General features: G+C 36.0%; 1 protein-coding gene across 6 annotated transcripts in view; it reads left to right on the forward strand.

Annotated features, from left to right (window-relative positions):
* The window catches only part of SLC10A7 (solute carrier family 10 member 7), a 259,094-nt gene that overhangs the window by 68,490 nt on the left and 176,965 nt on the right, over positions 1–13,639 (forward strand). For 3 of the 6 annotated variants that reach the window (XM_077755901.1, XM_077755903.1, XM_077755906.1), the window contains exon 5: positions 2,468–2,506. The exons of the other annotated variants lie outside the window; for them this stretch is intronic. In XM_077755901.1, the coding sequence (XP_077612027.1) occupies positions 2,468–2,506 (39 nt within the window). The remainder of the gene's footprint in view (positions 1–2,467; positions 2,507–13,639) is intronic. 6 annotated transcript variants of the gene reach the window in all.

Below are 13,639 nucleotides of genomic sequence, written 5' to 3' on the forward strand. Positions count from 1 at the left end.
GGGGACACAGTCCACCTAGGAGTGAGGATGTATGTGTGTTGGAGAAGGTGATTGAAAGCTGCTTGGAAGGAGTTGCTAAGATAGGTGGGAGTTACCTAGGTGGAGGAAGGGGGGAGGGCATTCCAGGCCAGGGAGCAAGGTGGTAAGAAACAGCACAACGAGTTTGAGGAATCACAAGTGGTTTAGTATTGTCAGGATAAAAAATTGGAGGCAAAAAATAAGATGGACAGAGACCTGTAGATGGAAGGCCTTATACATTGTACTGAGGAGCTAGAAAGTCCTCCTTAAGTCTAAAGACATACATGCCTTTTGTGTATCAATGAAACACTCTCTAAATGTTTATCATTACTCCTTGGAATTCTGGAAAGCATAATTCCTTTATATGCTGCAAGAGCAGAGGTAAGTCAACTATGAGGTTAATTATTTGTCACTGTTGAGCTCAAGATCCTTGGTTCAGTTTCCAGTTTCACATGGTTCTTCAGGGGACTCAGAACCTTAATGAGTCATTTCACAAATGGTTGCCAGAGCTCAATGCATGGGTGCACTGAGTGATAGGATAGGTGAATTCAAATGCATTAGCACCAGCAGCACAACAACTAACAAGTTGGCCTGCAGCATCCTCAAGTACCTGAGACAGCCTGTCACTGTCACTGCCATTATTTTATAAAATGCCAATCCACATAAAATATATTGCTTGTGTTTGGGTTAAAAAAAGAGAATTGGATGGAATGGGAAAATGGTGATTTGATCTGATGAGTGCTAGTTGACTTATTTTACTTTGACTTCTGAGTCTTTTAACTTCTAACAATCCATGTGTTTTTTGGTTTTTGGTTTTTTGTTTGTTTGTTTTTAAATACTAGTCCAAACCATTAGTTACCTTGAATAAGGTTGGTGAAAGACACTGGAAAGAAACACATTGAAGAGAGAAGCTCAAAGCGGAATACCTCATTCCTTTACTAAAGAGATCCATTTTAAGCACAAAATAGGGTCTAGAAATAAACAGTATCTGTGGGGAAGGTACATTTCTTTTGTAGGAAGAAAGGCAGTGTTTCTAGTTGATCTCATGACAACTCATTTATTTATATAGTTTTACTTATTTTTCTCTACACATAAAAGTTTTTCCTGAATCATCCAAAATGGGATTCCAGGAAGATGGGTTAAATATGTTGCTGTAGTTTACAATTGTCATCTGTAATGTTTTATTTAGACAAAATTTTTTCTACTACTCCCTGTACAACAAGAAACACCATATGCCATTGTCCCTGTCAGGAAGCAAAGGTTTCCTTGGTCTGTGCCTGTGTCTATGTTTATGCCACAGAGGAGCTGTGGTCCAGTGCCATCTTTTATTGATAGGGCCAGCAAAGAAGAAATCTAATGAAATTATCAAAGCGTTGAATTAATTATGAACTTGAATAGGAGAGCTAAGCTCTCTGGAGCCAGGGATCTCATTACTGATGCACTCTCATTGCATCCTCTTCTGGAGCAGAAGGCATTTTCAGCTACAGCTCTTAGCCTGGCTTTGGACTTTATTCAAACTTGCTAAACTGACATCCTTTTCTGACTACGATGTGCCTGCTAATGTCCATGATGATTAATTTAATCCTGCTCTGGATCTACAGGAGATGTCAATAGGTTTTCTCTACCCCTCCTTTTACATTTTATTATTTTTTTCTTTCTCTCTCCTTTTTTCCCCCCATCAGATTGGATGTTATACAAGTTTTTATCCTTTTTTGGGTAAATGTGAGAAGCTTTCAGGATTCAGGTGTAGCTTCATGGAATATAGTGATTGATTTAAAGTTAAGAACTGTATAACATCTACTATATAATCCCTGGATATTTAGGTAAGCACAAAGTCAAATATTTCTTCGTTGATTTTTGAACAGCAAGTGGAAGTTTTTCGTGCTTGTTTCTTCTTTAGCATTAATGATAGAGCAATAACTTCCTTCGTCTCAGCCTCATTGTTCATATTCTAATGTGTGTTGTGTGGGAACAACAGATCTCACTTGGTGGGTGTAGCTCATAAGACATATGCTCCCTGATGCAGAGTAGTTACCGTTTGCTTTACAATCATGGTTTTTCTCTTCCTGGTAATGTGAAAAAGAATTTTTTAATGAATATCTCAACCTCCATTTTAGGTCTACTAACAAAATCAATAACAACAAGATTTCAATTTACTATTGGTGATGATTCTTTGGGTAGTGTCCTATAGGTTCAAAACATCTCCTGGCAAGTCTTTTCTGCTTGCTTTTGAGACCCATTATTTATGAATTCCTAAGCTGCAGCTCATCTATCTTAGTAAAGTACAGGCCACTGGCAATTTTTCTAAGCAGTGACTAACTTTGCTTTTAGAGTCAATGTTTTAAGGTTTTGAGTAGTGGGGGATGGGAAAATGATCATCTTTGGTTTTGCTTTTCCTTTTCCTATTTACTTTCAGTGAGTTTTTCCCCCCTATTTATTTTCTTTATAGGCAGCTGCAATATTTAATTCAGCCTTTGGAAGTTTTTTGGTAAGTAAATATGGTTTAACTTGTCTTTAATAACTTCTGTTGTGATGTTGTTTATATGAAAGATTTAGTGAAATATGGGACTTTTCCCACTATTTGATTAAATATAAAAGTTCTTGAATCTTTTTATGTGTCATTAACCATACCCTGAAGAAATTAGTTAATAAGTAAAGAACATGTTCTCTTACAATATAATTTGGAGGCTTGGGTTTAATATTCCATTTAAAGGATTCAAGGAATCAATTAAAGCACTGTGTATCTCCTTATAGAAGTTATGTCAATATATTGATCATTTAATGAGGTCTTTTAGATTATTATTATTTTGTATCATGGGACTAAGGATTTTGAAAAGGAAACATGACCCAGCTGGTCAGAAAGGGAATGCTAATTTACTTGTTGACATGTCATTTATTTTGTTCATTTCACTGTCAAAGAAGCTACTGTCATGGGTACTTCTGAGAAATCTGTGTGGAAACAAAATTGAAATGAAATAATTAATGAGTAATTTGCAAGAAAATGCAATATTTTTTTGACATGTGAACTATAAATTGTATAAAGGTTAGAAAATAGTTCAGTATTCATAAGTAGAGCCAATATAATATAAGGACAGTACTGTTTTATCATTTTCAATTATTGTTTTTTGAGTAATGCTAAAAACAAAGACTTGGTTTGTGTCATGAAAGAATGAGAAAAACCTGAGTTTTCTTTTAATTGAGTATTTTTATTTGTATCCTCCTTAAAACTTTGCCAAATTTATGAAAGTAAATTAGAATATTGTGTTTTTAGGCCCATAATTCATTAGCAGATATGAAGTACAGTTATTTGCAAATAATTGAGAATAAAATCAGCAAGGTATAAAATAGATCAGAAGTCTGGGAAAAACATCAGTTACTTTTGTTTAAAATGCTCTTTATGTCACTACTGTATGCATCTGAATGTAGCTGGAGCTTTTAAATGTGTGTTTTAACATGGTGTTAATTCTATGCAGTGCTACACAATTTTTAAGGTCCCGATGTTCTAGGGCTTTTAAATGATATAGCTTCTGCAAAATATATGCTTAGAGTAGATCTTATTTTTAAAGAAGTAGTAATGTTATTTCTGATGTCATATTATTGGGTTTTAGAAGAGGGCTAATAGTGTCCATTTAATGGAAATGAGCTCTTGAGCTACTTGTTCCAGACTCAGTAGTATTTTGTTAAATCGTTTTTTCATCTAAGTATTATTTTTCATATGTTGTCACAGTTGACAAAATAATATCTGTAAAATATGATCTTGCTGGAAGCCGGGTTTTTTTTTATATGGTTTGGAATCATATACACCGCTACCAAAGCATGGCTTCTAAGCTGGATCTCTTATTCTCTAAAACATCTACAGTAATTGAGAAAATAAGTTTCAGGCAATTGTCTGTGTAACTAAAATGAAATACACCGTCCCTTAGTTGGAGGACAAGCTCACTGAGTATAGTTTAAGTTTTGTGCTGATTGTATGAACAATGAGCATATCAGAATATTAGTTCTCCCAGGCCTGATTCTTTGATAAGGTCCAGGAAAGTAAAACATGTTCTAGGGACTCTTTAGGATTTTTATTCTGCTCTTGCACTTCTAAGAAGTTGTACGTTCTCACTCACGTTAGTCTTCTGCTCTTTTTCCTCTTTATTGATCTCCTACTACACAGAGTTAGTTTTCTAATAGCTGTGGAGGGTGCAAGAAATATGATGTGGGTCCCACTATGCTGTGGAGGTGACACACAGAAAAAGAAATACAATGTAAAAGTTAACAAGTCAAACCAAAGATGTTACAAGATGATATAGGACTGCCAAAAGGCACAGGCCATAGGCACTCTGAATTTGAAAGTAAGACAGAGCAATTTTGCTGAGTTGGTCCTTGAAGTATAGTAGGATTTAGCTAGTAGAGAAGAAAGGAGGAGAACATGGCAGAGAGGCAGAAGTGTTTTGTTTTTTTTTTTTTCCATTTTTCCTTTCCCCTGTTTCCCCCTTTTTCTAAAAAAAAAAAAAAAAAAAGGCTTATTTATTTATTTTTGAGAGAGAGAGATAGAAAGTGAGCAGGGGAGGGGCAAAGAAAAAGGAAGACAGAATCCCAAGCAGGCTCTGCACGATCAGCACAGAACCCAATGCAGGGCTCGAACTCACAAACTGTGAGATCATGACCTGAGCTGAAACCAAGAGTCGGATGCTTAACCAACTGAGCCACCCAGGAGCCCCTGTTACCCTCTTTCTGTCCCAAAGTTAAAAATTACCAGAAAGGGTTTGAGAATACAAATTATGGCTGCAGATGTTTTGTTCCAGCGTTATAAGAAATAATAATTCTATCTCTCCCCCCTACTCCCACCCTCTTCATCATAGTTACAACACACCTTGGATTATGTACTCTGTGTGAATCTGGACTAAATCAGTTAGATTCAGATCATTTAACAGAAAAAATAATAATTGTGGCATATACAGGAGAGAGGTTTATATTTCTACTATGTGAAATCTGGAAGGAGGCTGTCCAGCTGTTGTATGGTGGCTTCCTGGTCTCACTGTGGATGGATATACCTGTCTTTCTCCTCCATCCCCCACAGCTGTACTTTACTTCCTCAAACTTAACTCATGGTCCAAGATAGCTGCTGGAGCTCCAGCCAAAAAAATACCTGGTAGTAAAGTCTTTACCCTGGGAAAGCACAAAGAGGCTCTCCTAAGAGTCTAAGTTTGCGTTCTTTAAACAGTATTCCTAGAAGTCCAACATTATACTTGCGGTATCTTATTGCAGAACTTAGTCAAATGATCATACTTAGCCACTGGAGAGCTTGGGACATGTGGAGGGTTGCTGAGAGCGAAAAATTGGATTTCTGTTACCAAGAAAGAAGAGAATAGATATTAAAAGAGAGCTAGCACTTTCTTCATATGAACAGTGTACAGCAATTGCCAAGAGTTCAAAAAAGATTAATCTCAGTTGAATGATATGAAAAGGCTTCAGGGAGAAGTTGGTGTTTGAGTTGGGCTTGGGAAAAGGACTTATTTTAGAGGAAGGAAATTCTGAATTATAACCTTTATGCTTTACTTTTTTTATTTTTTTCACTTAATTTACTTAAAAATGTATCAAGTTTTTATTTTAATTCTTGTGTAGTTAACATACTTCTATATTCTTTTGGGGCTTATACTATAGTGTCATATTGTTTTCAGGCTTACGATATAGTGATTCAACAATTCTATACATCACCAGGTGCTCATTACAAGTACCCTCCTTAATGCCATCACCTACTGAACCTATCTCCCCACCCACCACCCCTCTGGTAACCCATCAGTTTGTTCTTTATAATTAAGAACCTGTTTCTTGGTTTTTCTCTCTCTTTCCCTTTGTTCATTTGTTTTGTTCAATTCCAAATATGAATGAAATGATATGGTATTTGTCTTTCTCTGACTGGCTTATTTCACTTAGCATAATCTCTAGCTCTATCCATGTTGTTGCAAATGGTGGAATTTCATGCTTTTTAATGATTGAATAATGTTCCATTGTAAATTGCTCTATCTATCTATCTATCTATCTATCTATCTATCTATCTATCTATCTATCTGTCTATCTCACCTCTTCTTTATCCATTCATCTGTCAGTGGATACTTGGGCTGCTTCCATAATTTGGCTATTATAAATAATGCTGCTGTAAGCATAGGAGTACATGTATCTCTTTGAATTAGTGTTTTTGTAGTTTTTGGGTAAATATCCAGTAGTGTGATTACTGGATTGTATGGTAGTTCTATTTTTAATGTTTTGAGGAAACTCCATAGTGTCCTCCACAGTGGCTGCACTAGTTTGCATTCCCACCAACAGTTCATGAGCTTTCCTTTTTCTCCACATTATTATGTAATTCCTAAAGGGTAATACTTTTTACAGTGTTTTTGAAATTTTCCTTATAAATGAAAAATATTCACTTATTCTTAAAATTTAGGATTAGGGGTAGTAATATGGTTTCTGGAATCAGACTGGCTTGATTTAAATCCTTACTTGACTGAATTACTAGCCTAATCACATAAACTTCTTTATGTATAAAATGGAATGGATAGTACTTAATTGTGGTGAGGATTAAATGGGATAATCTATATAAACTACTTGTATGATGTAAGTTTTATCCAAGCTCTGCCATGAATTGTTTTTGCATGGCCATGGACATCCATAAAATGAAGAATTAGTTATCTCTGACTATGATTATTCTCTAGTTATAAGTGACCATTTCTTTTGTAGTTACATAAATAGAAACTAAAAAGGGTATTTACTTCAGATTACATAAAAACTTTGAATGAAAGCCTTTTTTTAGAAGAATTTTTGAAGACAGAACTCTGAGGTCATATTTGTTGATTTTAGGACATCTGGGTATACCACATAAAATACTGTACATATTTATAGCTAGTTTAATAATGTCCCAGGTCTAATTAAAACACAGTGTTTTTAAGAACTAATTGTTACAGAAAACTGTGTTGTTGTTGTTGTTGTTTTTTTAAATGTAGCTAGGCTGGTAATAACCAATGATAGATGAATTAAATTTACATAAATTTCAGACCAAGAGCATATTTTAAAATCATGCCACAGAGGATTGCTTTAAGTTAAGAAGTTAATGTCATTATCTCCTCCTCTCATTTAAATTGTTCTGTTTACAATAATTGTGGAGCATAATAACTGTTTTAAGGTTTCCCACTTGATGAGATTTTAATAAAATTTGATAGTCACCCCTCTGAATAACTAAATTGTTGTCACATATATATATTTATATTTTTTTTCTATATAACATCAGGCATTTCAAGTTCAACCATCTCATGTGCTGCTTCCTCATCAAAAGAAAGTTTAAAAAATAGATATTGGCAACTTTTAAAACAATTGCAATTGAAAAATCCTCTCTTTAATTTAAAAAGATTTCATTGTGTTGAAAAAAAATCCAATCCCATGATTTGTTAGAGCCTTGTCATTTTTTGGTTTGGAGGCTAAATTCAGTGGTTCCTTGTCTTCAGGAATTACAGGTTAAAGCTTGGCAGGAAAAGGTAGAGATTTTGCCTTTCAGACTCCTCAGCCTATTTTATTACTTTTGGTTATTCTTGAGGGAGGTTGGTAACTCCTGAGGAAACCTTGGTGAGTGACAAAGCTGATCACGTCAAATTGAGTTTTTAATGACTGTGTCATACATTATAGCAATTCATAAATGTAACTATTCTGAAACATTACCAAAGAGTTATAAGCAAAATTAAGTCATCTTTATGAATGTAATACCCCAAGTCTAAAAAAGATCTGTAGGAGTTACTATTTACTTTCTAAATCTCTTCATTTAAAGAAATGGTTGATTTTATGTAATCCTTTTATTATTTATTTACTTTTTTATGATTATTTATTTTAGAGAGAAAGAGAGAGAGACAGAATCTGAAGCAGGCTCCAGGCTTTGGCTGTCAGCACAGAGCTTGATGCAGGGCTTAAACCATGAGCTATGGGATCATGCCCTAAGCTGAACTTGGGTGCTTAACCAGTGGAGCTGCTCAGGTGCTGCAGGAAGTGCTGAAAACTTTAATTTGCTTGCCCAGAAGACTTTGATGTCTTATATATTCAACTGGATTTTTTTCCTTCTCAGAATTCCAGATTTGGACTATATCCGCGTGTTTGTACGGTTTGAGGCCAAGACTGGCAGTTTCTGGCATTTTCTAGCCATTTAGTGGTTGAAAGCCCCAGATCACCAGCTGTTCAAAGTCCATGTTTTAAATAAACAGCGTTCCCATCTGCTGTCAACGTCTCCCATTGAAGTTACTGATTACCCGGAGGGAATGGTCCTTCGGTGTGCTGGGTCCAAAGCTTTCTGCTGCTCTGTGATATGCTTTGAAAGCACTTCAGGATTCTACATTTAGATTCTGTGCTTTTCTTATTAAGTTTTTAAATTTAACATGATATTGGAATTTTCAAACACATGAGAAAAGTAGGACAGTCTAATATAACCACATACCCATTAACTAGCTTCAATAATTATCAGTGTTTGGCAATTGGAGAAGTATATAGATACATCTCCAGTGGTTGTTTTCTATAGTATTTTAAAGTAAATCTCAGATATTATGTTATTTCTCCCGTAAAAAGTACAGCATGGATATATAACTCATTAGTGCTTAAAAAACCATAACTAGCACTCCATCAGTGCTGCTAATAAACAATAATCCCTTAATATCATCGGATAGCTAGTCATTATGAAAATGTTTCCAGTCACTTCAGAGTTGTCCTTCTATACTTGATTTATTTATTTTTCTTTCATAGTTTAGTTTATTGTCAAGTTGGTTTCCGTATAGTACCCAGTGCTCATCCCAACAAGTACCCTCCTCCATGCCCATCATCCCCCTTCTCCTCTCCCACACCCCCATCAGCCCTCAGTTTGTTCTCAGTATTTAAGAGTCTCTCATGGTTTGCCTCCCTCCATCTCTTCCACGATTTTTTCCCTTTCTCCTCCCCCATGGTCCTCTGTTAAGTTTCTCCTAATACTCCTATAAGTGCAAACATATGGTATCTGTCCTTCTCTCCCTGACTTATTTCACTCAGCATAACACCCTCAAGTTCCATTCATGTTGCTATACATGTCCAGATTTCGTTGTTTCTCATTGCCATGTAGTATTCCATTGTATAGATAAACCACATCTTCTTGATCCATTCGTCAGTCGATGGACGCTTAGGCTCTTTCCATGATTTGGCTATTGTTGAAAGTGCTGCTATGAACATTGGAGTACTGTGCCCCTATGCATCAGCACTCCTGTATCCCTTGGGTAAATTCCTAGCAGTGCTATTGCTGGGGCATAGGGGAGTTCTATTGTTAATTTTTTGAGGAACCTTCACACTGTTTTCCAGAGAGGCTGCACCAGTTTACATTCCCACCAACAGCGTAGGAGGGTGCCCGTTTGTCCACCCAGCATCTATAGTCTTCTGATTTGTTCATTTTAGCCACTTCTGACCGATGTGAGGTGGTATCTCAGTGTAGTTTTGATTTGTATTTCCCTGATGAGGNGCTTTGAACGTGTAGATTGCTTTGGGTAGTAATGACATTTTCACAATATTTATCCTTCCAATCCATGAGCATGGAATGTTTTTCCATTTCTTTGTGTCTTCTTCAATTTCCTTCATAAGTTTTCTATAGTTTTCATCATACAGATCAATTATATCTTTGGTTAGGTTTATTCGTAGGTATTTTATGGTTTTTGTGCAATTGTGAATGGGGTCAGTTTCTTGATTTCTCTTTCTGTTGCTTCATTGTTGGTGTATAAAAATGCAACCAATTTCTGTACATTGATTTTGTACCCTTCAACTTTGCTGAATTCATCAATCAGTTCTAGTAGGCTTCTGGTGGAATCTGTTGGGTTTTCTATGTAGAGTATCATGTCGTCTGCGAAAAGTGAAAGTTTGATTTCTTCTTTGCCAATTCTGATGCCTTTTATTTTCTTTTGTTGTCTGATCACTGATGCTAGGACTTCCAGCACTATGTTAAACAACAGTGGTGAGAGTAGACATCCCTGTGATATTCCCGATCTCAGGGGGAAAGCTGTCAGTTTTTCCCCATTAAGGGATGATGTTAGCTGAGAGCTTCTCATAAATGGCTTTTATGATGTTTAAGTAAGTTCCTTCTATTCTGACTGTCTTGAGGGTCTTTATTAAGAAGCAATCCTGTATTTTGTCAAATGCTTTTTCTGCATATATTGACAGGATCATATGGTTTTTATCTTTTCTTTTGTTAATGTGATGTATCACATTGATTGATTTGTGAATAATGAACCAGCCCTGTAACTCAGGAATGAATCCCACTTGATCGTGGTGGATAATTCTTTTTATGTGCTGTTGAATTCGATTTGCAAGTATCTTGTTGAGGATTTTTGCATCCGTATTCATCAAGGATATTGGCCTGTAGCTCTTTATTTTTGCTGGGTCTCTGTCTGGCTTGGGAATCAAAGTGATGCTGGCTTTGTATAATGAGTCTGGAAGTTTTCCTTCGATTTCTATTTTTTGGTATAGCTTGAGAGGAATGGGTATTAACTTTGTTTTAAATGTCTGGTAGAATTCCCCAAGGAAGCCATCTGGCCCAGGGCTTTTATTTGTTGGGAGATTTTTGATAACTGATTCAATTTCCTCACTAGTTATGGGTCTGTTCATATTTTCTATCTCTTCCCATGTGAATTTTGGTAGTGAGTGTGTGTTTAGGAATTTGTCCATTTCTTCTAAGTTGTCCAATTTGTTGGCATATAATTTTTCATAGTATTCCTTGATAATTGCTTGTATTTCTGAGGGATTGGTTGTAATAAATCCATTTTCATTCATGATTTTGTCTATTTGGGTGCTCTCTCTTTTCTTTTTGTGAAGCCTGGCTAGCTGTTTATCAATTTTGTTTATTTTTTCAGAAAACCAACTTTTGGTTTCATTGATCTGTTCAACTATTTATTTGGATTCTATATTGTTTATTTCTGCCCTAATTGTTATTATTTCTCTTCTTCTACTGGGTTTGGGGTGCTCTTGTTGCTCTCCTTCTAGTTCCTTGAGGTGTGCTGTTAGATTTTGTATTTGCACTTTTTCTAATTTCTTGAAATAAGCCTGGAGTACAATGTAATTTCCTCTTAGGACTGACTTTGCCACATCCCCTAGAGTTTGGATTGTTGTATTTTCATTTTCATTTGTTTCCATATATTTTTAAATTTCTTCTCTAATTGCCTGATTGGCCTATTCATTCTTGAGTAGAGTGTTCTTTAACCTCCATGTTTTTGGAGGTTTTCCAGACTTTTTCCTGTGATTGATTTCAAGTTTCATAGCATTGTGATCTTAAAATGTGCATGGTATGGTCTCAATTCTTTTACATTTATTAGGGCTGCTTTATGACCCTGTATGTGATATGTCTTGGAGAATGTGCCATGTGCACTTGAAAAGAAAGTGAATGCTGTAACCTCAGGATGTAGAGTTCTAAACATATCTGTCAAATCCATCTGGTCCAACGTGTCATTCAAATCCATTCTTTCTTTAGTGATTTTCTGTCTAGTTGATCTATTCATTGCTGTAAGTGGAGTATTAAAGCCCCCTGCTTTAAGAATTGGCAAATTCTTATCCCAAGATTATATCTGTTTGTGGTTAATTGTTTTATGTATTTGGGTGCTTCCATATTAGGTGTGTAGACATTTATAATTGTTAGCTCTTTCTGATGGATAGACCCTGTAATTATTATTATTATTTAATGCCCTTCTTCATCCCTTGTTACTGCCTTTACTCTAAAGTCCAGTTTGCCTGGTAATAGTATGGCTACTCCAGCTGTCTTTTGACTTCGAATAGCATGATAGATGTTTCTCTGTCCTCTTACTTTCAATCTGAAGGTGTCCTCAGGTCTAAAATGAGTCTTTTGTAGACAGCAAATAGATGGATTTTGTGTTTTTATCCATTCTGCTACCCTCTGTCTTTTGATTGGAGCATTTAGTCCATTTACATTCAGTATTATTATTGAAAAATATGGGTTTAGAGTCATTGTGTTCTCTGTAGGATTCATGCTTGTAGTGGTTTCTCTGGTACCTTTTGTTCTTTGCAACATTTCCCTCAAAAATCCCCCTTAGGATTTCTTGTAGGGTGGGTTTATTGATGAATTCTTTCAATTTTTGTTTATTTGTGAAGACTTTTATCCCTCCTCTGTTCTGAATGACAGGCTTGCTGGATAGAGGATTCTTGGCTGCATATTTTTCTCTGTTCATCACATTGAAGATTTCCTGCCATTACTTTCTGGCCTGCCAAGTTTCAGTAGATAGGTCTGTAACTACTCTGATAGGTCTCCCTTTGTATGTTAGGGCCCTTTTATCCCTAGCTGCCTTCAGAATTCTCTCTTTGTCCTTATATTTTGCCAGTTTCATTATGATATATTGTGCAGATCTATTCAAGTCACATCTGAGGGAAGTTCTCAGTGTCTCTTGTATTTCAATGTCTGTTTCCTTCCGCAGATTGGGGAAGTTCTCAACTATTTGTTCAAGGACTGCTTCAGCGCCTTTCCCTCTCTCTTCCTCTTCCGGAATTCCTATGATATGGATATTGTTCCGTTTGATTGTGTCACTGAGTTCTTGAACTCTCATGCTCCTGGATCAGTTTATCTCTCCTTTTTTGGCTTCCTCCTTTTCTGTAATTGTGTCTTCTAATTCACCTATTTTCTTCTCTGCCTCTTCAATCTGTGCATTGGACGCCTCCATTTTATTATATACCTCATTTATAGCATTTTTTAATTCATTGCAAGTATTTTTAAGCTCCGTAGTCTTTGTTGCAGTAGCTTCTCTGATGTCTTCCATGCCTTTTTCAAGCCCAGTGATTAATTTTATGACTATTGTTCTAAATTCTTGTTCAGTTATGTTGCTTATATCTGTTTTGAGCAGTTCTTTAGCTGTCATTTCTTCCTGGAATTTCTTTAGAGGAGAGTTCTTCCATTTAGTCATTTTGGCTAGCTTTTTGTCTCTTGTTAGTTTTAAAAGCTTATTATGCACTCAGCACCTGAGAGTACTGCTGTATTAAAGAAGGCTCATTGACTGTCCAGGGCCTATCTGTTCAGGAAGTGTTCTTTTATGGTGTCTCTTGGTCTCTCTTGTTCAGACTTTGGTTATTTTATTTCCCTACTCATAATGGTATTTGGGACTCTCAACCATGTGTACTTTGGTTTGTTTCTTGAGGTATCCCTGGAATGGAAAACAAACACACAAGGAACAAAGGCACACAAATGCACAGACAAATCCAACAAAGAGGCAAACCGAAAGGGAAAGCGAAAAAGAAAAAATGAAAAAAGACGAAAAGAAGAGGGGAAAAAAAAGCCCAAAAGACCAAGGAAAGTCTAAAAGCATAAAACCAGAATTCCCAGCTACAAATAGAGAGCAGGGTGTATGCAGTTGATGGAAGAGCATATACGAAGAGAGAAATGACAGGGGCAGGGAGAAAGTGAAATTGGATAATGACCAGGCAGAGAGACTAAGAAGCTTAATTCAGAGAGAAAGAGGCAAGGAGAAAGAAATGAAGATAATGTTACTCAGAGAAACTATATAGTCTGATTACTCCGGAGATAGATAGATATAGAAAGGTAGTGGTGGAGGTGTAGAATATACATCGAGAGAATGGATTAAATGTGTTTAAGCAA

This window comes from Crocuta crocuta, unplaced genomic scaffold (genome assembly GCF_008692635.1).
Source record: "Crocuta crocuta isolate KB4526 unplaced genomic scaffold, BGI_CrCroc_1.0 scaffold112, whole genome shotgun sequence".
NCBI classification, from domain to species: Eukaryota; Metazoa; Chordata; class Mammalia; order Carnivora; family Hyaenidae; genus Crocuta; species Crocuta crocuta.